We start from the raw sequence: 23,497 nt of genomic DNA on the forward strand, positions 1-23,497 counted from the left end.
CTGTATGCCACACCATATTAAAAATAAATATTGTTGAAGTAATGCAACACTAAAATGCATATAGCTTAGCTTCCATGTATGCTAGTACAGTCACGTTTTATTGAATAACTACCTTCCATAATGCTATTTGCATTAAATACCCAAATTACAACACGTTTGTAGTAGAAGGCACACATAGAACTAAATAAAAAAAATAGTAACTGTAGTCACTTGAACTAAATTCCTGCAAACTTTCTGAAGCCTGTTAAACATCTGAAGGTAAACAACTTTCTCGAGCTAGTATGCAGACAATGCGACTCGTGTTTATCGAGGCAACAATCTCCACTCCTGTGCAAATTCTGCAGCGGTTGGCTTTAATCTGACGGCTGAGCTTTGTTTGGAGACGAAAACAACGCTTTCATTTGTCGCTATTTCGCTAATGGAGTGCTCACACACAAAAAAAAAGCACAAAGACAAATATGCTGGTTTTTTTAAACTGAGCAGTGTGAGTTTTTTAATAATATGTATCCATTGTGTAAGCAAATATCGAGGAAATGATATTAACTATGGTTGGTTGCCTGATGAAAGAGCTTAAAAAGCTTAGCGTGCTAACAAAGTCCCATTTTATGCCGCGGCAGCTGTTTCCATGGAGCTCCATTCTTTGCTTTAGGGTGCCCTCTTTTCTTTCTCACCCCCACAAACACAAGCAAAGGTACAAACACATGTTTTTGTGAATTTACATTCAACAACAACTTAGCCAAAATCTGTTTGTGGGTGTCATATTCGCTGGTATTAAAAATATATATATTTTACTCCACCCTGAAAATAACCAGAGCATCTTTGAACCAAGTGTTATATAAGAGACTGGTTCACAACTGGTCTAACTTCAGGACCCACAATTCCACCCTAATGGCAAACTGCAACCCAAATCACACCCAAAAAAAATCTACTTCTCCAATCTGTGTTTTAAATGAAAGGATTGTGCAGTGTAAAGAGGAGAAGTAGAATACATTTGTTATCATTCGTTCAAAAAAATAAAATGACTTGGAAAACCAAAACGACTTCAAGTAATGAATAAACTCACATATAAACCTACATTGTATAAAAGTGTCTCCCTGAAACTGCTTTAAAATAGCTACATGCTAAAAGAAAATCAAAATATTAATAAAGCCTCTACCTAAGCATCGACAAGTGTTTACTTATGTAGTTAATATAGATTATTATACTGGTGAAAAGCTTTAAATATGAAATTATCAATGGCAGACACCCCATACACCATTTTTATATTTTGTAATCATTTCAATCTTCGACTCACTTGTTGTTGTCACTGTTTTCAATTTTCCTTTCCCTTATCACTGACTTTCTTGGGACCCATTGTAATGTGCAGAATAAGGAAATAAAACAAACAATACACAATAAAAGGAGATGTGGTCCCTCTTCAGCACCATCGACGGGCCTGATATTAACCTTCAGTTTTTCTTCTTCTTAGCATTATTTTGACCAGGCAAAGGCCTGTGGCCCACTCAAAACAGGTCCACGGTCCACTTTTGGGTCCAGAGGTACCATTTGAGAAACAATGGTATAAGTGTCTACTGAATGTTTTCCTCAGGAAAAAAGCTGAATAAAAAATGCATAAATGTCATTGTTCGAATGTGAACATTAAATAATTAATTTGTTAGGTCACAACGGAATCGCTAACTAGAATAATGAAACAAACTGCTTATTAACTTCTAAACCAAGTTTTCTCTGCAATAGAAATGTTAAATACCACTTTTTTCTACTTTTTTCAACCATAACCAGTACTCACACATCTACAACAGGATGTGGCTCCTTTATGTACATATGGCTCAGAGATAAAATAGTACTTACTCAATAATCAATTGTAGAGATGAATTAATAATTCTAAGGTTTTGGGTCCGTTATATAGAAGATATAATCTTCACTACAGTTTACAGTCAATGTGTCACACAAACAGACATTGCTAATTAATCCTCTATATAGAAGCTGATTAAGCATTCTACGTTCATTGTTTAGACACTTCATAATGAAAAGCCACACAACAAATGTTAAGTACCGAAAAGCTCTAGCAAAGCACCTAGAGCAATTTAATTGGGTGGGCGGTAGGGATGGGCGAAGCTATACACAGGATAGGACGCGCTGACTCCTTCTTGTTTCGTGACACTCTTAAGTAACTGCAGAAGTGAGACACATGTTAAGTAGTATATTTATATTGATATGGGACGCTGAATACGGCATTATTTTTTTCATAGATTCAACAAATCATCAAACGTCACATCGAAAAATAAAATGCACTGAAGAATTTGCTTTAGTATGGTTTAGCGGTTTTGTTGAATTTTGTCTTAAAATTTACAGTGTGGCTTTCTCACTTTTATTTGCTTTTATGGTTCTTTGGGTCAAAAAAGGTTCTGGACCCCTGATCTGGAAGATAGAAATTCAGATTGACCAATCGGAATCATTATCATGTTGTTCCCATCCGGGCCTAATTGCCGTCCATCATCTCGCCATCACGTTGGCAACGAATTCATGACACATTTGAAAAAGCAAGAAAAATGACTCACCGAGAACTCCCACGCGGTAGTTGAGGGTGATTACGATGACGTTGCCGTAGCTCGCCAAGACGCTCCCGTCAATCATGTTGCCCGTCCCCTCCATGTAGGATCCACCGTGGATGTAGACCATCACGGGCTTGGCGCCAGTGTCTCGGATGTCTGCAAGAACGACCAATGTTACCACATTTACCTCGGACAATCATCCGTTCACCCTCATGGTTCGAATCCATTTTTGTGAAAAACATAAAAACTGTCCGTCACCTTCCCAGGTACAAGCTCAAACGGGCACGGATGTCATTTTTTTTAAACCGGCTTCAATTTAATTGGGCTAATTTGCTATCTCCGCAGCCAATCATGTGTAATTTCACTCAGCATTTGAAAGGGACATGTAAAACATGCCACTTTGTGGCAGGAGAATAACATAAAATATGTGTAGGCTAATAGGAAATAATAATAATAACTACCGTATTTTCGCACTATAAGGCGCACCTAAAGGTCTTAATTTGTTTTCAAAAGCTGACCATGCGCCTTATAATACAGTGCGCCTTATATATGGATCAATATTAAGTCGCAAAGTCTTGCAACTAATGAAAGCAGCCGCCGATTAGATTTCCCCCCTAACGCGAAGCAATCTGCGGTGTATGCTGGGATTTACATAACGGCGTTTCATTGGCTAACCAATGTGTCAATCATCATTTGAATCGATCACTATTGGCTAAAGTTATTCGGAGGTAAAGGGGGCGGATACTTTTTATCATTTACAGGCTTGCATAGGCTAAAGGGGCAAAACAAACCCTGCAATTGGCCGAAAAAGATGTGTCAATCATCAGTTGAATCGATCACTATCGGCTAAAGTTATTCGGAGGTAAAGGGGGCGGATCATTTTTATCATTTACAGGCTCCCATAGGTTAAAGGGACAAAACAAAGCCTGCAATTGGCTGAAAAAGATGAATGTGAATAGCATGTTGGGTAGAACTACGGCATAGAGTAAATAGTATTTTACTATTCTGTACTGTATTTGTAAATATTTTACTCTCCTGTATTTACTACACTCACGGGTATAAAAGGACCATGGTTGCACATTATTATTGAACACAACGACTTCGGTGAGCTACTCCGGCTATATATTTTTCCAGTTTCTTGTTTCAGAGTGATCTCGATGTTTCTGTGATGGGTCTTTTTTTAAATTAAACTCAATTCCAAGTGTTTATTGTCATATGCACAGTAAAGTTGCAAAGAGAAAAAGAAAATAGAAAACTAAGGAATGGTTGGCATTTCTTGAATCCCAAGACTTTAACCTTCCGAATGATATTCGGAACGATGCATTTGAGTGACATCGTACAGACACCGCATCCGCACGTGTCTACGACACGTATTTGCTTCTTTGCAAGCTTTCGGAATGTTAAGGGGGTAATAAGTTTGACCGAACTATCTGACTGTTTTGTCGACATTCCCATTGTAGCGCCTTATAATCCGGTGCGCCTTATAGTGCGGAAAATACGGTACTTCACACTCACCAATTGTGTCTGTCTGTCTGTCCGTCCGTCCATCCATCGATCCACCCCTCTCTCTATCTCTCTCCCTCTCTCTTGCTATTTATTCTAATACATATTGTTTTTCAATTAATTTAAAAAATACCATTAGGAGGCGATAAATAATACACAATGCCCCTTATGCCGGTTGGTATACGCCATTTGGACTTCGTGCTAGTAAATGTCTACAACCATTGTTCTATAGCCCATTTTTCCCAGAATATTCCGTAATAAAAAGAACTGCTCATCTCTCTGCATATAAATGTACATTTATATGATAGTTCGTGTAATTTTGGATGTTTTTAATTCAATATTGCCGTTTTTTTTTCATGACTTTATTTTTACTTGTGGAGGGTGTTAAAAAATACACACTGTCCCTTTAATTGCAATTTACTCTTAGTTTAATTTGAGGTTTGCAATTGTTAAATGACCCCTATAAAGCAGCCAATACAGCTCCCATCATGAGTAGCAATACCAACCTAGTTGGTATAAATACTTGCACGTTACCATAATCTTGAGAAGTCATTAATTTGACTTTAAACTTTAAATTTATTTTTGGCTTTGCAGAAAAAAATCAAAGCAAGAAGGAAACCATTAAGAGAGAAAGCTACTCCGGCATAATCCCTAACAGAGAGGGGCTAATTTGGCTCAACAGTGATCAGGGGGAAAAAACACTTTAATTACACATTGTACTCTTTTTTTGTGTGTGTTTTCTCTCTAAAATTTTCCACAGATGTACAGGTCATTGAGGGCCATTTATTTTTTATCTTTAACTAGAAAAAAATGGCGGTCTGAAATCATATTACTCTACATATTGAAAGCAGTTTCTGAAGTACAATGTCCTCTGGTCACTAAATGTTCTCCTCTGCTCACAATATAACATACAACCCTTGCAGTTTATCCATCCATTCATCCATTTTCTTCACCGCTTATCCTCAGTAGGGTCGCGGGGGTGCTGGAGCCCATCCCAGCTATCTTCGGGCAGTGGGCAGGGGACACCCCGAACTGGTTGCCAGGCAGTTGCAGGGCACACAGGGACAGACCACTCACTCGCTCATTTACACCTAGGGACAATTTCAACCAACCAATTAACCTGAAAACCGGAGTGCCCGGAGGAAACCCACGCAGGCACAGAGAGAACATGCAAAATCCACATGAGGAGGCTGCAGTAACTGAAATTGAACCCTGGATATCTGCACCATAGGGCTGCGCCCTATTCACCCTTCCACCGTGCCGCCCTCAATGTTTATATCTAATCTAAATACATCTAAAATAAACTACTATAAGCTACCATTTGTGTGCATGTGTATATGGGGGTGTGTGTAGGTGAATTATAGGCTCCAAAACATCTGAACCAATTTTCCTGAAAAAATACCCTGTTTTACTTTTGCTCTCCGTGAGGGTCTTTAGTTAGGTTTTGTGTCAAGGCTTTATGTCACTTAATACCAACAAAATCTATAAAATTCTGCTTTTGTGTGGTTTCAGACCGCTTTTGGCGGCAAAATTTATACTGCAGCACCCTACTTCTAGCCATCCCAATAATCCAAAACTTACCTTCTATCTATATTTGCTTTTATTCTTACAAAGTAAAACGGAATAGTTACGGTGGTATGAGAGGGTTGATGTTTTCCTCATGGAGGTATTCTCTCTACCATATGTGTACTTGCATCTAGCCGGATTTGCAATATTCAATGAGCATGAGATTACCAAGGATCCACATCCATACTGGTTCATACTAGCCTTTATTTATTTTGATTCCATCAGTACCAAAGCTTCCAATGTCGCCCATCTCTTGGTCGAAGCCAAGCCCAGAAACAAAGTGGATATGGAGTGTCTCAGTTCAGGGTCGATTTGCAGTCAAGATTGCACAAGCCAAAAAATATAAAGCGTGCATGGCTTCTATGAGTTGGAGTTTACATTTTCTTCTATTTATTTTGTTTTGTGGCTATTTTAGAGTTGTAGGTCATTGGTTTGAATGTGAATATAGACTATTATTTGTAACTAGATAGTTGATTTCAGATTAACACTCTACTTTTGGGTTTCACTGATCTGGGGGGTAATGGAATTACTTTTTAAATAAAGTAAATGTTACTTATTATAATTTTTCAGTAACGCACACCTTGCTGAGGAATAGTGTCGTGAATTGGCAACTGGCGAGCATCTGCAGGAGTGACCGGACCAAAAAAATAAACCCCATTCTCACTCTCCCTCCTTCAAATATTGTATCACTTTCAATCACAGACTCGCCCCCTTCCCCCTCCTGCCTTTCTCCGTCTTGCCGTTTTTCTCCTAACACTGTGAGAGTGGTGCGAATGAGAAAAGGTGCAAAGGGCAAAAAAGTGACAAAGATTGGAGGGCAAAAAATGGCTACACTTGAGAAAAAGAGAAAATTGAGAAGGAAAAAAAAACAAAAACAAACAACACAAGCCAAACGGATCAAATTGAACCGGAACAAGGAAAATGGTATTCCGGTTTCTATAGTGACAGGCTATTGAAATATTTTACAATTTAAATGATTTCAAAAAGGGGGTTGCGTGTGGGAAAGACCCCTGGGGTAATCTTTTTCCGATATTTGCTCATGAAAAACACAGATTGGGATTTCTCTGGTGGTTTCAGACCTATACTTCACACCTAATTAAAAAAAAATCTTGGTCTGCTCTAAGGCCAGACAGTAATATTAAATAATTGAATTAATCAGCCTTTTAAAACAATTATTAGGTGACAAAAAAGCTCAATTATAAAATTGAGGTACACATTAGATTAATTGATTTATCAGCTTTCTTTTTGGACAATCAGTGAAGATGCTAACCCAATCTTTTCCACCATTTTTATCTCACTCCTTACTAGGTTTGGTAGAGTAGCCAAAAATTGTACTCAAGTATAAGTACTGTTACTTCAGAATAATGTTACTCAAGTAGAAGTAAAAGTAGTCTTCCAAATACTTACTTGAGTAAAACTAAAAAAAGTACTAGATGAAAAATTTACTCTACGTAGCAAAGTCGTATCTATTGATTTTTTTTAAACAACCAATCAGATGATCAAAGTCCATCCAATCAACAAAACATACTTTTAATTTAAAAGTAGATTAAATTAATCAACATAAATTTAAGGGCTTTAATAAAAAATAAAAATACAAATAAAAAAATATGCACATGTAGCACCAATTAGCACATTTAAAGCCCCAATATTTAACAGGCTCTGCAAGCAGAACAACAAGCTAGCTCATGAACTCGAACAAAGGAGGCATTGCATATTGTGGCTGGAGTTTGCCATCCTTTTTAAGGAAAACAAGCTTTAGATGTGAGGCCAGGGGTGCTTCTCATCTTCCGTGTTTGCATAGTCGGTATTGCTAAGCGACATTTTCAATCTATTTCATCCGTAAACAACTTTCCACTCGCCAAAGTTCAATATGGTCACGTGACCAGGCTGGTACATTTGATTGGTCAAACATGGTAGAGCCTGTCGGAGGTCTCCGTCATAATGAAGTCAGACGCGTACTTACGTGAAAGGGATTCATTAAGTAACGAAGTAACGACTTTAATGTTGCCTAATGTAGCGGAGTAAAACTAATGTTTTTTCTCCACAAATTTACTCAAGTAAAAGTACAGGGATTTAAAAGTATTCTTAGAAGTACAAAAAATCCCCAAACTTACTCAAGTAAATGTAACGGAGTAAATATAGTTTGTTACTACCCACCTCTGATTTCAATGTTATTATATGTGGTTACTTGTTTTATGGCAGAATGAAAACAGAATAAAAATAGTATCATAAGGTTTTTATATCCAAGCTACTGTAGTTTTTTGTGTTTAGAAAAAGAATCAATGTTCTGTTAAAACAAGTATTTGATTGTTTGATAGATTTTTTGGGGTAGTTTATTCATAATACAGTATAACAAAACAGGTAAATACGGATGCTCTAACAAGAAATAATGATCTCACCAAAAATAGGGTCGTATTGTCTCACTTTTCAAAAGATTTGAAAACGGTGATCGGCTGGAAAATTGTGAACGTTGATCAGAGCTAATATATTACAAAATTATTACAAGCGATTACTCATAAATCACGTTTAAGGCAATTATTGAAATAAAATGAAAATCTTATAACCCAGCCACTGTGCTCGTTTTTTGCCTAGGAAAATAAATAGCATGCCGTTAAAACAAGGATTTAATAAATGTAGAGATATTTATTTCAATTGAAAATACTACTAGTGATCCTAAGAACCAAGAAGAGCATCCTCCATTCAGGCGCCGGTGCTGTGGAATGCTTTTCCCCCTGAGAGTCGACCTGCAAACTGTTTAAATCCAGGCTTAAAACACATTTATATTCTATAACTTATACATGACCTATATTTCATGTTGAAAATGTCTGGGTATTATTCATTGTATTGCAACATCCATTACAGCCTGTTCTTCCTGGAAGAAGGATTACTTCATGTGTGGTCCCTCCTCAAAGTTTCTTCATTTTCCTCGTGTTGAGGTTTTTGAGTTTTTCCTTGCCTTCATGTATGTTTTAGATCAGGGGATGGTGTAATAATAGTCTGTGTTTTGCAATAATCTGTAGTCTGTGCATCCCTTTGAGACTCTGTGATTAAGGGCTATACAAATAAACATGACTTGACTAAAACAATGTTGTACAATGTGATACCGTGAGTAAAAATAGTTTGATGATGAGATGCAATTTAATGACTTCACCAATATTATCCAGATTGCTTATGATCTCGTCATTACACAGTGGAATTTGTGTTATTATTATTACTAATAATATAATAATTGTAATTATTACTAATCTAATTATTGGGCTAGGGCGCAACCCTATAAACAGACAGAAAACAGTAAAAAAAAAAGGTCGCAGATCACTGGTATAAGGTGCCTGATCATATGTAACGCTAAATAATTCCGTTACCCATTTTCCGTTTCTTTTAATCTTAACCCGAATACAGTATTGACAAAACACTCTCACAGCATCCCGATCAGCCCATTCTGCAAGGGCTACTCATTATTATGCACCAAGCATTGCTAATGAAACACAATGTAAATCGCCTTCTCCCTTTTGTTCATTCACATTGATCGGCCCCGCACAGTACATTTTTTTAAAGATCCGGCTCACTTTTATAGGGCCGGTACCTGGGAAGGCAAAACAGTGATTTACAGCTGACAAACCTCCGTGCATATGTGTGTTGAAAGGATGTGTGAAGTGAGACAACAGTGGAGGGAAAAACAGACAAGCTAAAAAATGTAACACACATACATAGGGGGTGAGGGAAGAACAAGAGGAAGGAACAAAACCTTTAAAAACACAAAGACCTACACAAATAAAAAGGTATTTGTCACGTCAGTGTCATCAGTCACCTCCGATGTTGATTCACATCATGTCGCCATGACAACAGTTCAATCCCTTTTGGGAGTGTGACTTCAGAAGCATCAGCTGGATTTGTGCGCAGCTATTTATTGACTTGATCTTATGTGGGAGGAGTCACTGGGACAACTACTCGCTTACCCAGTTGTGTCAACCCACCATCACGGACTATATCCTGGATTTCCCACGTTGTAGTTTCAACAGTACTCTAATAGGATGTGAGGATGCATTATTAAAAGCAACTAGATTGTGTTTAATGAGCTGCTAACATCCGAGTGCCGCTTCCTGACTCTTTCGTCGGTGTCAAAGCAAACAAATCAACACGTAATCGACCTCAATAAAACTCGGGAATGCATAATATAACATCAAAACGTCCGCTCGGGCGCTTGGTGCTAGAAAAGAAAAGCAGAGTTCATTAATTATTGGATCAGTAACAAAGGAAATATAAATTCATGCATGATTGGATGTAAAAAAACACAAATGTAGATAAAAAATGAAGATTATGAAATGCATACTTGTGTTTATTCAATTAAAAGATCAGAAAATAACGTCTAAATAACATATTTCTCAAATGCAAAATATGACCGTATTTGAACACTTGCAACAGGCCTGTAGTTCTGGCATGGATAGAGGGACGTGTCCCCACCAATATCGAGCAATCATTATTTTGTCCCCACCGCTATTCTGTTATCACTTAAATGAGAAAATAGCACTATGTGCCCATCATTATCGGGCAATCATTGTTTTGTCCCAAGCAATATGTGATCGCTTAAAAATGTGGTTTGTCCCCACCAATGCCAAAACCAAACCTTAACAATTGAATTGTAATAAATATGAATAGAACCCCCCAAGTTTTTGTGGACTTTGTCCTGTTAGTGAAAAGGGCAAAAAAGAAAAATCTAGGTTAAAGTTGAACCAGCCAAACTCTAGGCCGTTTTAAACAGAAAATAAAGATTTTGCACTTGACACTACAGGAGAACTCAGTTTTTCAGCCTAACCTAGTAGACAATGACCCAAAAAAATGGATTATTTCGTGCAAAATCTGCACGACGTTGTCTTCAAATTGGTCCAGCTTCTCAATCCTTCTAAAACAAGTATGTCAAAGTCAAACAGACAAAAGACCAAATACAAATATTGGCTACAATCCAAAGTCAAGACTGATCAAATGTTTTTTTCTTTTTTAAATGATGCATATAGTCTAGAAAAACTTATTGAATCTTCTAAAAGCTTGTAATTACATCCCAATAGGATCAGATGTAAAATGAAGTATTTCCTTATGATGTGGCAGGCATTTTTAACAGGCACAAAATAAAGTCCACATAACATGTTTAATGAAATGATCCGGTATTTTTAACCTATATTTTCAAAAAAGTATCTGAAAATCAGGTCAATGAAAAAAATAATAGCAGTTTTCTACCATTCCCTAAACTACAATAAAATAAAGTGATAGGAAAAGTAACATACAGTAAAAATAAGTACACAGAGATTAGTGATAATGGATTAAAATTACCTCAAGAGCCGAAGCAAACCTTCTCGGGGGGCGGATGTGCTTCAAAAGCAGTTCAGTTGAGCTAGTTATACATTCATTAACCATAGTAGTCAGGCTAATGTGAGGTAAATGAAATGAAATGAAAAATGAAATGATCTGCATTTATATAGCGCTTTTCAAGTCAATGACTTCCCAAAGCGCTTTACAATGTGCTCCACATTTCCCAATAGCGGCCCTGCAGCCATGTAAGGCGCTAACCTGCTTATTGGGGGTATTAGGGGTTCAGTTTCTTACCCAAGGACACTTCTACATGTAACACGGGCGAGACGGGATTCGAACTGGGATCCCTTGATCCAAAGACGAACGCTCTACCACCTGAGCTACTGCCGCCCCATAAAGGTACAGAACAAGACTGTATGATCTCACTACACGTGCAGACAATATGGCCAACAATCACTTTTATACTAGGAGGGCTGGTTTTAGACAACATGGAACTTTAGAGATATTGGTATAATCCATTCTTCACACCAGCCTTTGGTCTAGACCGAGTCTGTCAAGTACTGATACAACTCCAAGGCCTTCTCCTAACTGCAAACTAACACAACACTTGAAACAATGTAGAGATGGAAAAAGAACTGAATTATGGCTATGTCAAGAAGTCAAGTAATTCTATCAAGACATTAAGTACACTCAAATAGCACATAGATTCGGACTCAATAATTGAAAGAATTATGAATGGCTACAATGAAGTTATAAATGAAGAATACTATCATGACTTTATACAGTGATACATTTCAATATTACAACATTATTTTTGTTGATGATTCTGTTGTCAGGACAGATGCCTTTGTTGACCAAGTAGTTATAAAAAGGGGACAATTTACATTTTGTAAAACAGTTTTTTTTTCGTTTTTGTTTTTTAAAAAAAGCTACTCTACTGGGTCAAAAATAACCGAAATTGTCCCTGGTGAAAAGTGAATACAGTCAATGCTACCCTGTTTTTAAACACAACATCAGTTAATAAAACCATTCCGCAAAATGGGTTGTTTCGGTCCAAAGTAAAAAAGTGGCCCCTCCATTGTTTTCGACAAATTTGGGTTATTTTTCACTTATTACTATTTTTTAAGAGTCCCTGATCTAGAGGGACGAAAGCATGACCAACTTGGGTGCCGAGGTGCTTAAATTGTTTGGTTGTTTGGGTATTTGGGGTGGCCATGGTCAATTTGTTAGTGTTTTTACTACTTTTTCCTTGTTTTCTTTTTTTTGTTTTTGTGTATATGTTTGTCTTGCATTCGGTCACCCCTCTTGAGGGATATGACTAGGATAGATAGATAGATAGATAGATAGATAGATAGATAGATAGATAGATAGATAGATAGATAGATAGATAGATAGATAGATAGATAGATAGATAGATAGATAGATAGATAGATAGATAGATAGATAGATAGATAGATAGATAGATAGATAGATAGATAGATAGATAGATAGATAGATAGATAGATAGATAGATAGATAGATAGATAGATAGATAGATAGATAGATGGATAGATAGATAGATAGATAGATAGATAGATGGATAGATTTTTTTAAACTTAGCTTCTATTGCGTCTAAAATAGCCCAAATTGGGTGATGCGCCTAGGTCAAAAATTAACACAGTAAACAGCTGTGTCATTAATGAAAAAAAAAAAAAAAAAAAAAAAAACATTCCAAAATTTGATAGTTTAAATAAAAAAAATGGTCCAGCAATTTTTCAAACACTTTGGATTATTTTTGATCGTTAAGGTTTTAGTGTAGGTTATTAATAACCATGACATTGGTTTAGGGGTTTTACCCATTATGGCAATGGTGCGGTTTAAAAAACTGTCGTGCCATTCATTTATAAAACTATTCCACTAACTGAGTTGTTTTGATTCAAAGCAAAAAGTCCAACTATTTATTCGTCAAAAGTGTTTCATTTTTCATAAATTCTTTTAGGTTAGACTCTATTAGGTCGACTGTAAAATAACCCAAATAAGTGTTATGGACCTGGGTGAAAAATGAACAGTGCTGCATTGGAGCAGCTGTGTCATTCTTGCATAAAACAATTCCACAAAATGGGTAGTTTTGATCCAAAACAAAAAAGTGCTCTAGCCATTACCCATTATCAATTCTAGGGTTTTAAGAATGCTGTGCCAGTCATGATTACCGATGTGAATCACCTGTGCCCGCTCCTTTGGCGCCAACTGACTCGGACTCTGATTGGCTCCCTGTCCCTTTTTAAACCCACTCCTATCCGTTCCCTTTTGTCAGTCCGTCTGCGAACCTCAGTTAACACTAGGCAAGCCTTTTTTCGACCCTGACTCCCAGCTGTTTTTGCTCCCGTCGGCTTCAACCCGTTTTTTTATCCTGACCACGTCTACTCTCCCGTCCGGGCTTTCGACTTTCTTTTTGTCCCCGACCACGTCTACTCTCCTTTCTTGGCTTACGACCTGCTCCTGACCCCGACCATGTTTTTGCTCTCCTGTCCCGGCTACTGACCCGTTTTTCCGTTCCTGACACCGCCAACGCTCGCCACGGAAGATCCACTTCCGCGTTCAGAGCGAACACCAGATCATGGGCGCAGCCCTTCCTCTTTCCTTTAATAAAACTTGTGAGAAACGTGACACAATTGGGTCCTGTTTCCGTTCTGGTCCTGACAGTGCCATCAATTTATAAAACCATTCCACATTAGTTGTTGTTTTAAAGAGGTCCAAACATTGTTTGACAAAATTGTATTATTTTTCATATAATTTTTAGGCTAGAGACGATTGGGTCAAAAGTAACCCAAATTGGACAACATACATGGGTATAAAATGATCACAGTCAATGCTGCAGTCTTAAAAAACTGTTGTGAGTTTTCTAAAACTATTCATTAAAATGACTACAGGTAGTTTTATCCAAAAGGTGTTCCAGCGTTTTTTTCAAAGAAATGGGGTTTTATATATAGTCGAATGGTCCCAATCAAGCAAAGGCTACCAATAACCGAGACACTGGTTTGGGGATTTTATCCATCATGTAACAATAATAACACACACTGAGTAGCTTCTCATGACAATGTCAAAAACAAAGTTTTGGGTTAAGATAATTATTCCTTGACTGTCAGGACCAGAACGGAAACAGGACCCACTCGCTTAATGTTTTTCACAGTTTTATTGGGAAGAAGGGAAAGGATTGCACACACGATCTGGTGATCGGTGGTCGCAGGGAGCAGATCGTTTTGAACGCCGAAGTGGCGAGCGATGGCGGTGTCGGGAACAGAAAAAATGGGTCAGTAGCCGGGACAGAAGAGCAAAAATGGGATCGGGATCTGAAACAAGATAAGAGGAGAGTAGATGTGGTCGAGGTCAAAAACAGATCGTTATTCGGAAAGGAGAACAGACGTGGTCGAGATCAAAACAGGTCGTAATGGGAGACAAACAGGAGCAAAAAACAGGACAGGTGAAAATAGGGCTTGCTGTGTAAAAACAGCGATTCGCAGACGGACCGAAAAAACTGCAGCTGGCGCCACACGGGCGGGGCTAATTGGGCGCCATGGTAACCAAAACATTGATTTGCAAATGTATATGGTCTCCAGTTATATAGCGTTTAACTTCCCAAGCTATTTCCTGAAGTGTTGCAAAAATTGTGGATGAAATGGTTAACAAAAGTTTTCACGCCTAAAAAATTATGCATTTTATTCTTCAAACATGTTTTAAGTCGCCCCATAGAAGCAATGATCATTCCTGCTGACAAGTGTCCAAAATACAGAAAAGCGTGTCTTTTAACAGGACATAAGGGGCCAGAACCTTTCAAGTGAATACAGGATTGATTGGGCTGCTGGCGGGCCCTCTCCCCCACTCTTGAGTTTAGTCAATATTCTACTTGTGAAAGTGAAAGCTAGTCATTTATCCCCTCTCCTTCTCAGTTTCGGTCTTTGGAACCTCGCCGTCAACCGACTCGACTGAAATCGCTCACGGATCTCACTTTAAGAAAGGGTCTTCACGCAGCCGAGCGGCACCGGTCGTGAAGTCAGACTTGCAGTCGGCATTTGTTTGCAGAGGTTGGTAGGAAAGAGTTATATAAACTTCTGTACATTTACTTTAGTACTTCTAAGAGTCGATTGAACCCCTAACGCTCTTGTACAATTTTGCCTGAAATCCTAATCCAAGAAGTACCCGAGTAAATTGAATGCTGTTCTTGAACCATTTGGAGAATGTGGACAGTTTTGGTCTCTTTTGAAGGATAAGACTGTGAAATTTTCTCACTCCAACTGCTACTAACATTGTTTAATCTAAGTTGGAACACATAGAGATAGACTGTCTTTTCTTATTTTCTTTATTTGCAATTAAATGGCTGCAGATGAGTGCAGCATGGGCATCTTAGCTGGAAAACAGGTGAGACAATAGCTTAAAGCCTTACCTGGTACCTTGTAAAATTTGATCACAATCCGAAAAACTAAACCTAATAGTTTACACATATTTCTGGGGGTAGTATTAGTCGTTTTTAAAAAAAGGCCATTTGGCCAGTTTACAGCTATAAAAACATTTACAAATGTGCATTTTACTTCGGCCATTTTTTTGGACATCGTGAAAGAGTTGTAAATGTTTGACTTCTCTTCCCAGAGGTCAAATCAATATGTCCTCCCCCCTGCGTAATAATGTTGCGTAAATATGAATCCCGTATTGCCTTGTGCATATTTTTTTCAGCTCTGTTTTGAATGCACTCCAGTAAAATGGGATACATTCGAGTTGGAAATTTCATTTGCTAACAAATGTGTCAATTATCATTTGATTTGGTTTCTACTGGCTGAAGACATTCGGACCTTATGGAGTTTTATCAAACCGGCCCGCATAGGCCAACATGGGCTGTGAACCGGGAAAAGAGCCTGCTATTGGCCGAGAAAGGTGTCAATCGAAAGGAGGGGGTTAACTAACAAATTGGGGATAATTGTAGGAGTTTGTTTATTTTCAAATAGAGTTTTGAAGCGAAAAAAAATCGTTTTAACGAAGGAGAAATGTATTTAGGCGGATTTTTATTTATCTGTCGGCATTGTCATGTGTTTTGGGGTAAATATTTCACACGGTTGGATTCAATGGATTGTTTTTGATGATTTTTGTGGACATGGAAAATAAATGCCTCAGTTTAATCAGGGTTTTCCCAATGTGTTGATATAAACTACATTACCAGTTAGGACACGGCTAACATTTGCATTTTAAAAGTATTTTTTCCATTTTTTGGGAACCTGTCGTGGGTTCAAATCCAGCTCCAGACTTTCTGTGCGGAGTTTGTATGTTCTCCCCGTGCTTGCGTGGGTTTCCTCCGGGCACTCCGGTTTCCTCCCACATTCCAAAGACATGCATATCAGGTGACTTGGCCGGTCCAAATTGTCCCTAGGTGTGAATGAGCGAATGAGTTGTCTGTCCCTGTGTGCCCTGCGATTGGCTGGCAACCAGTTCAGGGTGTCCCCTGCCCACTGCCCGATGATTGCTGGGATGGGCTCCAGCCCCCCGCGACCCTACTGAGGATAAGCGGTACGGCTAATGAGATGAGATGAGACTACTGTCATGGTCTCATCAGGAAATAGTTGCCCCTCCAGTCCTAACAAGTGCTTGAGTATTTTTTTTTCCCGTTTTAAAAACAGCAACATATTTTTAGCAGCATATTTTTTGGTCAAACTTTCATTTTTGCCGTCATTGCTTGCAAAACATTTTGTGTAATTACAACACATTACACAGCTGCTTCAAGTCACTGACAATATTTGGAATGTCCCTGAATATCCTGCTAGCTTTCCCTTTCATCCAACATCAAATGAGATGCTCTGAGTATGCGAGAGAGAGCGAGAGAGCCATTCGGCCTTGGAGGAGGGACAAACACGACAGCGAAGGAACACGGTGTAACAAATTTTCGTCCTTTTCGATCACAAACAGCAAAGAAGAATGTTGCGACAAGTCGGTTGACTTCCTGGCGATTCGCATTCATCAGAATCTTCCAAGTTTGCCAGCATCGCCGTGTCCCCTTGACATTTCCATGATTAACTAGGAAGTGTCCCACCGATTTAAAAAAAAATTGGCATGGTGGCTCACACATGAAAGAAGTGTGAAAGTGAACAGCTCTCCCATGAATCTTCGCTTCCCTGTTGTGCTCGTAATGGTGGCAACAACCTTTAGATGAAGGTGACTTCCAGCTTGGACGGTATTTTGCGCAAGGGAACTAAGAAGGACCGATACTGATGTAGATGTACTGTAAATTCCGGACTATAAGCCGCTACCTTTTTCCGAAACGTTCAACCCTGCGGCTTATTCAGTGATACGCCTAATTTATGTAATTTTTCTAATGGCCGCCAGCGGCGCTCGAGTACAAAAGGTAAGATTTAGACCGAGGGAATGTATGCGCCGAGGAAGACTGTAAATTATTGGCTTGTGCATACAGTGGAACCTCGGTTCTCGACCATAATCCGTTCCAGAACCCTGTTGGAAAACCGTATTGTTCGATCACCGAAATCATTTTTCCCATTAAAAATAATGTAAATCGTTTTAATCCCAGGCTAATCGTACGTTCGCGTTATCGTAATCTTCCGTACGAAAGATTACACTAACATGAAGGTGTGGAAATAAAAAAAAGGGCTAAAACACTTTGCACACCTATATTAAAAGTGAAAGCAAAACAAAGCACGTTATAGTATTATTATTAAAGCTTTGAAAAATCTCTCGGTGTACCGTCTTTCTTTGTAAATATGTGAAACCATGTATAATATGTATTTGCAACTGTATATTTTTGTAATGTATTTATTTCGGGCGAATAAAAAAGAAGGGGCAAAAAAAAAACGCGGGCTAACGGGAAGTGGGGACCGGTAAAGGTGAGTGTTTGTGGACGCGGCGGACAATAGTGGATATATATTCTTCCCACCCTTACCTTTGGAAATATACACTTTTTTCCTTGCATTACTTTCAACGGGACCCGGACTCTGCAGGTCTGAATCAAACCTTAACTATCGGTATCATTTTTCGTTCATTTTGCTGGCTGTGATTTTTGGACTGTGTACTTTTATGAAGGGCATTCAGTTTCAATCGTTGGACTTAAAGTCGGGTTTGGGTTAATTTTGTGTTTGTGTTACATTTTTTAATGTGGGCGCATGCGGCTTATATACAGGTGCGGCTTGTGTAAGTACAAAATCGGTTTTCCTCTTAAAATGTGGTGGGTGCGGCTTATAATCAGGTGCGCTCTATAGTCCGGAATTTACGGTAAATGCATTCGTAAATCAGGCATGAAAATTGCTCACCTTCCAGAAAAATTTAATGTTTTGAAGTTAATAAATATGACCTACGAGAATTGTGTAAATAAAAGGAGAGTTGGGGGGAGAGTTTTATGTGCTGTGTTTGCGCAGGGGTAATTGGTTGCCTTTTACGTTAAGAGTGAGGATCACAGATTAATCAAACTACATTTCTGCATTTATAGCCCAATAGGGTGGAGAATTATCAGTTGCAGCCCGTACGGCATGATACATAGATTAATTGTAAAAAAAAATAGAAGGATCGTAATTGCTAAGATCAACCAATGCAGTTCATGGTATATCTCTATGTCAAGAACAATGACGCCAACCCACTTTATTGATTGATTTGGTGAGTTTATATTTTTAATGTCTTGGCATTTAAGTGGCTCATTAAATAGCAACCAGAGTGTGTTGAAGCGAGTTGGTGGGGAGTTGCCAAAGGGGGTAAGACACAAAAGTGGGCTGAATAAAATCCCAACTTTCTGATTAAGCGCAGCTTGAACGAGTCTGGCCGGCGCATTTAGGCTTAATCGGTTGCACGTTTACCAATTCTAATTATAGTTTTTGTTATTTTATTTTTGTTTTGATTTTATTTTCTTGATCCTTCATAATGTCTCGATGAACCATTGCTCTCACCTGTGCCTGCTCGTTTGATTGCCTGATTGGTCCTATTTAAACAAAACACTTCCATTCACTCCTTGTCAGTCCGTCAGTGAACCTCCGCATACGCAAGGCGAGCACTATTTGACTGTGGCTCCCGTCTGTCCCATTCTCTCCTGTATCCTGCTCGTCTGTCCCTGACTTCCCGATCTTCTCCGCCTACTTGACCTGTTTTTGCCCATCGACCACGCTCTGATCTCCCGCTCCAGCTACTTGACCCGTTTTTGCACATCGACCACGTCCATTCGCCCGGCAACTCCACTCGTTCCCGCATTCCGACCACGCTCCGATCCCGTGAGCTCCTTGCTCCTCCTGGCCAGCGAGCACCGGATCGCTGTTGTTTGTTTCCCCGCACCTGACTTCCTTGATTCTCCAATAAAGCTTTGTGTGAAACGTTACGTGTTTGGGTCTACCAATGTTCTTGTTCTGACACATAAAGAACAAACTTCTCTGTTTTTTATGAGAAAACAGAAAAAAGTGACATAAAATTGACCAATATATACTATATTACAGTTGTCAAATACTTCTTTGATACCATCTTGGCAAGATTTTGCATGCCTTTTTAGAATCTCAACAACAGCTACACTATACATAATAATCAAAGCTGTGATGGCCATTTGACGAGCATTCTATTTGGCATACCAATAAAACACATGGCAACACAATGAGTGTTCTTCACTAAACAGAGTAAAATTACATTACAGTAAAACCTACATGGAAAATTCAATGCAAGACAAGTTCAAATAATGCAACATATCAAGAAAGTCAACGGAAATGTTACAAAAACCCATTCATTTTTCACATACAAGACAGTACAAGTGTCAGCTGTATCTCTGGGGATAATTTTAGCCTGGATGAAGCAGGCTAACTGTAAAGAATAAATCACAACAGTAATTGAGCCGGGCTAAATGTAACCTGCTTTCATGTAAGCGACTTGAGGCTAAATTTTGCTAAAATATCAATAATTGAATGGGTTTGGTTAGGGTTAGGACCAGGACAATTTGTTGGGGTTGACAGAAAAATACATGTCGCTTTTTACCAGATAATCCTAAATGAGAACGTCTGGCCATCATTTTTTGTCAACTAACTCAATTGGTATTAAATCATGCAGCGGGACAACAAACAAAAACACATCACCAAGTCCACCTCTGAATGTCTAAAAACAAAAAAAACAAATTAAAGTTTTGGAGTGACGAGGTCAAATCCCAGATTTAACTGTCACGGTTGCCATGGTGCCCAATTGGCCCTGCCCGTGTGGCACCAGCTGCAGCTTGTCGACATATTGGCTTCCCCACTATTTAAACCCTGTCATATCAATCCCTGGTTGTCGGTCCGTCCGTGAATCTCTGTTTTTACACGGCAAGCCCTTTTTCGACCCTGACTCACGCCTGTCCCGATATTTGCTCCTGTTTATCTCTCACTACGACCTGTTTTGATCTCGACCGAGTCTGCTCCCCCGTCCTGAATAACGATCCGTTTTGTTTCTCGAGCACGTCTGCTCTCCCGTCCCGGCTTACGACTCATTTCTGACCCCGACCACATCTTGCTCTCCCAGTACCGGCTACTGACCCGTTTTTGCCGTTCCCGACACTGCCATCCCTCGCTACGGAAGATCCAATTCCGCGTTATGAGAGTGGGTCCTGTTTCCGTTCTGGCCCTGACTTTAAATCCAATTGAAAGGCTGTGATGTGACCTTAAACGGGTAGTTCATGCAAGGGAACCTTCCAGTATGGCAGATTTGAAACAATTTTGCAAAGAAGAGTGGGCCAACATTTCTCCAAGACTCACTACCAATTATCGTAAACTTTTGATTCCTGTTATCTGGGTATGTTGTGGATTTTTTTTCATGCCTTAATAAATGGTATCACCATTTCAAAACGGTATTTCTTATAGTTGCATGGGTTATCTCTGTGTGATATTAAAATTGGTTGGATGATCTGAACTCTTTGTGAGTGATAAATATGCAAAAAAAAAAACAGGAAGTGGGCAAATACCTTTTCACTGTACTGTATTCGCACTGCATATATTTGTACGTGTTTATTTATTTATACATTCATTTCTACATACGGCAGGATTGGGTGAAGTACATAACGCGTGGTGTCTTATGGAAAGGAGAATGGAACCCGGGACGGATGGCGGCGAAGGGAAATAACGCGAGGGGGGCCCCCCAAGTTCCCTCTAGTGATTGCTGTAATCCCAAACACACACAGACTCATGTTTGCCCCTGGAATGAAACAAGGATTGCTTTCTCTGTCACCAATGGAAAACTCAAAGCTGTCATATCATGAAAAAAAAACCACATACACAAAAAAAGACAAAATCTAAACCAAAAACAAACAAAAACAAAACAAAAAAAAAACAGGTAGGGTTTGTTCTGGTTGCAGAAATGCAGAAAAAAACACAACTGAACCTATTTTTCGGTGACAGACACTTTAAAACTGTCATGATTACTGATTGGAATCACCTGTGCCCGCTCATTTGGCGCCAACCACTGTGGGTTCTGATTGGCTCCATGTCCCTATTTAAACCCAGTCCTGTCACTCTCCGGTTGTCAGTCCGTCTGTGAACCTCTGTTGATACAAGGCATGCGTTTTTTACCCTGACTCCCGTTTTTGCTCCCGTTTGTCTCTGGCTACTACCTGTTTTGATCCTGACCCATCTGCTCTCCCGCCTCTGCTTACGACACATTTTTGATCCCGACTACGTCTACTCTCCCGTCCTGGCTTACGACTCGTTTCCGACCCCGACCACGTTTTTGCTACCGATCTGTTTTCCGTCCCTGACACCGCCATCGCTTGCTAGGAAGATCCACTTCCGTATTCGGATCACAATCTGAGTGCGAGAGCGACACGCTTCCCGCATCTAGCGAGCACTGGATCGCGGGCGCTGCCTTTCCTCTCTCTATGTCAATAAACTTGTGAGAAACGTTACGCGATTGGGTCTACCCTTTGTTCTGGACGTGACAAAAACTGTAATTTCTTTATTTCTTTTAGTGTATTGTCACGTTTTGGGGAACTTTGCAGAGGAAGTTTTTTTATGGTATAAGTTCCGACAAACCAAAGTTATTTGAAGTGTATAATATTTGACCACTAGGTGTCTCTGTACTGTGTAGTGTAACCGTAAACGAGTGCTTCAAAGCACAAGATACAGTGCAAACTACAAAAACTAAAAGTGGTAAGACCACACCCTTATTTGGATAATTGCTATATTGTTTAATTACATAATCTTTATCTCTAGTCTCTCATACTAGATGTTTTAAGTCACCTGGTTTATTATTTTTATAATCTCAAAACGTTATTAAAATAATTGTTTGAAAAAAAACTGCATCCAGATAATAAGTAAACATACTGTCAGAACCAGCACAAATGGTCGACTCAATCGCGTAACGTTTACTCACAAGTTTATTGAAATATAGAGGAAAGTCAGTGCCAGTGATTTGGTGCTCGCTGGGCGCGGGAAGCAAGCCGCTCACGGGATCGGAGCATGTTCCGAATGCGGCAGTGGATCTTCCGGAGCGGTAGATCAGAAAAACAGGGCGCTAGCCCGGACGGCAGATCAGAACGTGGTCAGGGTCAAAAAACGGGTCGTAGCAGGACACAAACAGGGAAATCAGGAACAGACGGGTGGAAAACGGGTGACAAAACGTCCTTTAAAGTCTAATTCATCAGATACCTTCAGAAAAATGTTTATTTTTTTCTGGAATTTTTTTTTTTTTTTTAATTCTCTAACATTCCTCTCTGGTACTTTAAGTAAAAATAGTGAAATAATGAGATAAAATAGAATGCCGTTTTCATATGTCATCTACACAAGTGTTCATTGACTGGTGGGTCAGGACCCAAATGTGGGTCAAGGACTGGTTTTCAATGGGTCGCAGAACTTTGCCTTTGCAAAATGATGCTAAGAAGAAAAAACAGAGGGTAAATTACACTACCTAACAGTTAATGGCCATAATACCCTGTTCGATCTCTTCTTCCTGTTCAGTCAATCGCCACTGTCTCAATTGTGTTTGAAAGGGACCACATCTCGTTTCATTATGATTTTGTTGGTTTTATTTCCTTTTTCCGATAACAATAAAGTGTCCCAAGGAAGTTAGTGAAAAGCGAAGCAAGAGTGAAAAATATCCCACAAGTTCTGCGTCAAATGAGGAAATGACTGTCAAATACTGAAATGTTTTAAATGGTATAAAAATGTTATATGTTCCGCTTTTTACCAGTATATTAATCTTTATTGTCAACATACTTTAATATTTATCATTTTTTAGGTACACCTTTTATTAAAATTTGGAATTTATTTTAGTAATTGGCTCTTTGAAAGGAGTATGTGTGGGTCACATACATGCAAGTAGGCTTGGATACCATTATATACGGTCCTTGAAGTCGTTTTAGTTTTATAAAAAAGGAGGAAACCCACGCAAGCACGGGTAGAACATACAAACTCCGCACAGTAAGGCCGGGAGCTGGATTTGAACTCACGCAGGAGGTTCCCACAACCTCAGAACTGTGCCGCACACGCGCTAACCACTGCGCCGCCATGCTGCCCAAATCCGGTATATGTTAACGTAAAACCTCATGTGTAACATGCACCCAAACTTCAAGTTATATTTATGTCATGATTACCGATGTGAATCACCTGTGCCCGCTC

The 23,497-nt window shown here is 39.1% G+C and overlaps 1 protein-coding gene across 2 annotated transcripts in view; it reads right to left on the reverse strand.

Annotated features, from left to right (window-relative positions):
• The window catches only part of nlgn3a (neuroligin 3a), a 363,876-nt gene that overhangs the window by 212,992 nt on the left and 127,387 nt on the right, over window positions 1-23,497 (reverse strand). For both annotated transcript variants that reach the window (XM_088343414.1, XM_088343413.1), the window contains one exon: window positions 2,559-2,708. In XM_088343414.1, the coding sequence (XP_088199540.1) occupies window positions 2,559-2,708 (150 nt within the window). The remainder of the gene's footprint in view (window positions 1-2,558; window positions 2,709-23,497) is intronic.

Source organism: Urocampus carinirostris, chromosome 9 (assembly GCF_059441175.1).
Source record: "Urocampus carinirostris isolate Australia breed hairy pipefish chromosome 9, RoL_Ucar_1.0, whole genome shotgun sequence".
Lineage (NCBI taxonomy): Eukaryota > Metazoa > Chordata > Actinopteri > Syngnathiformes > Syngnathidae > Urocampus > Urocampus carinirostris.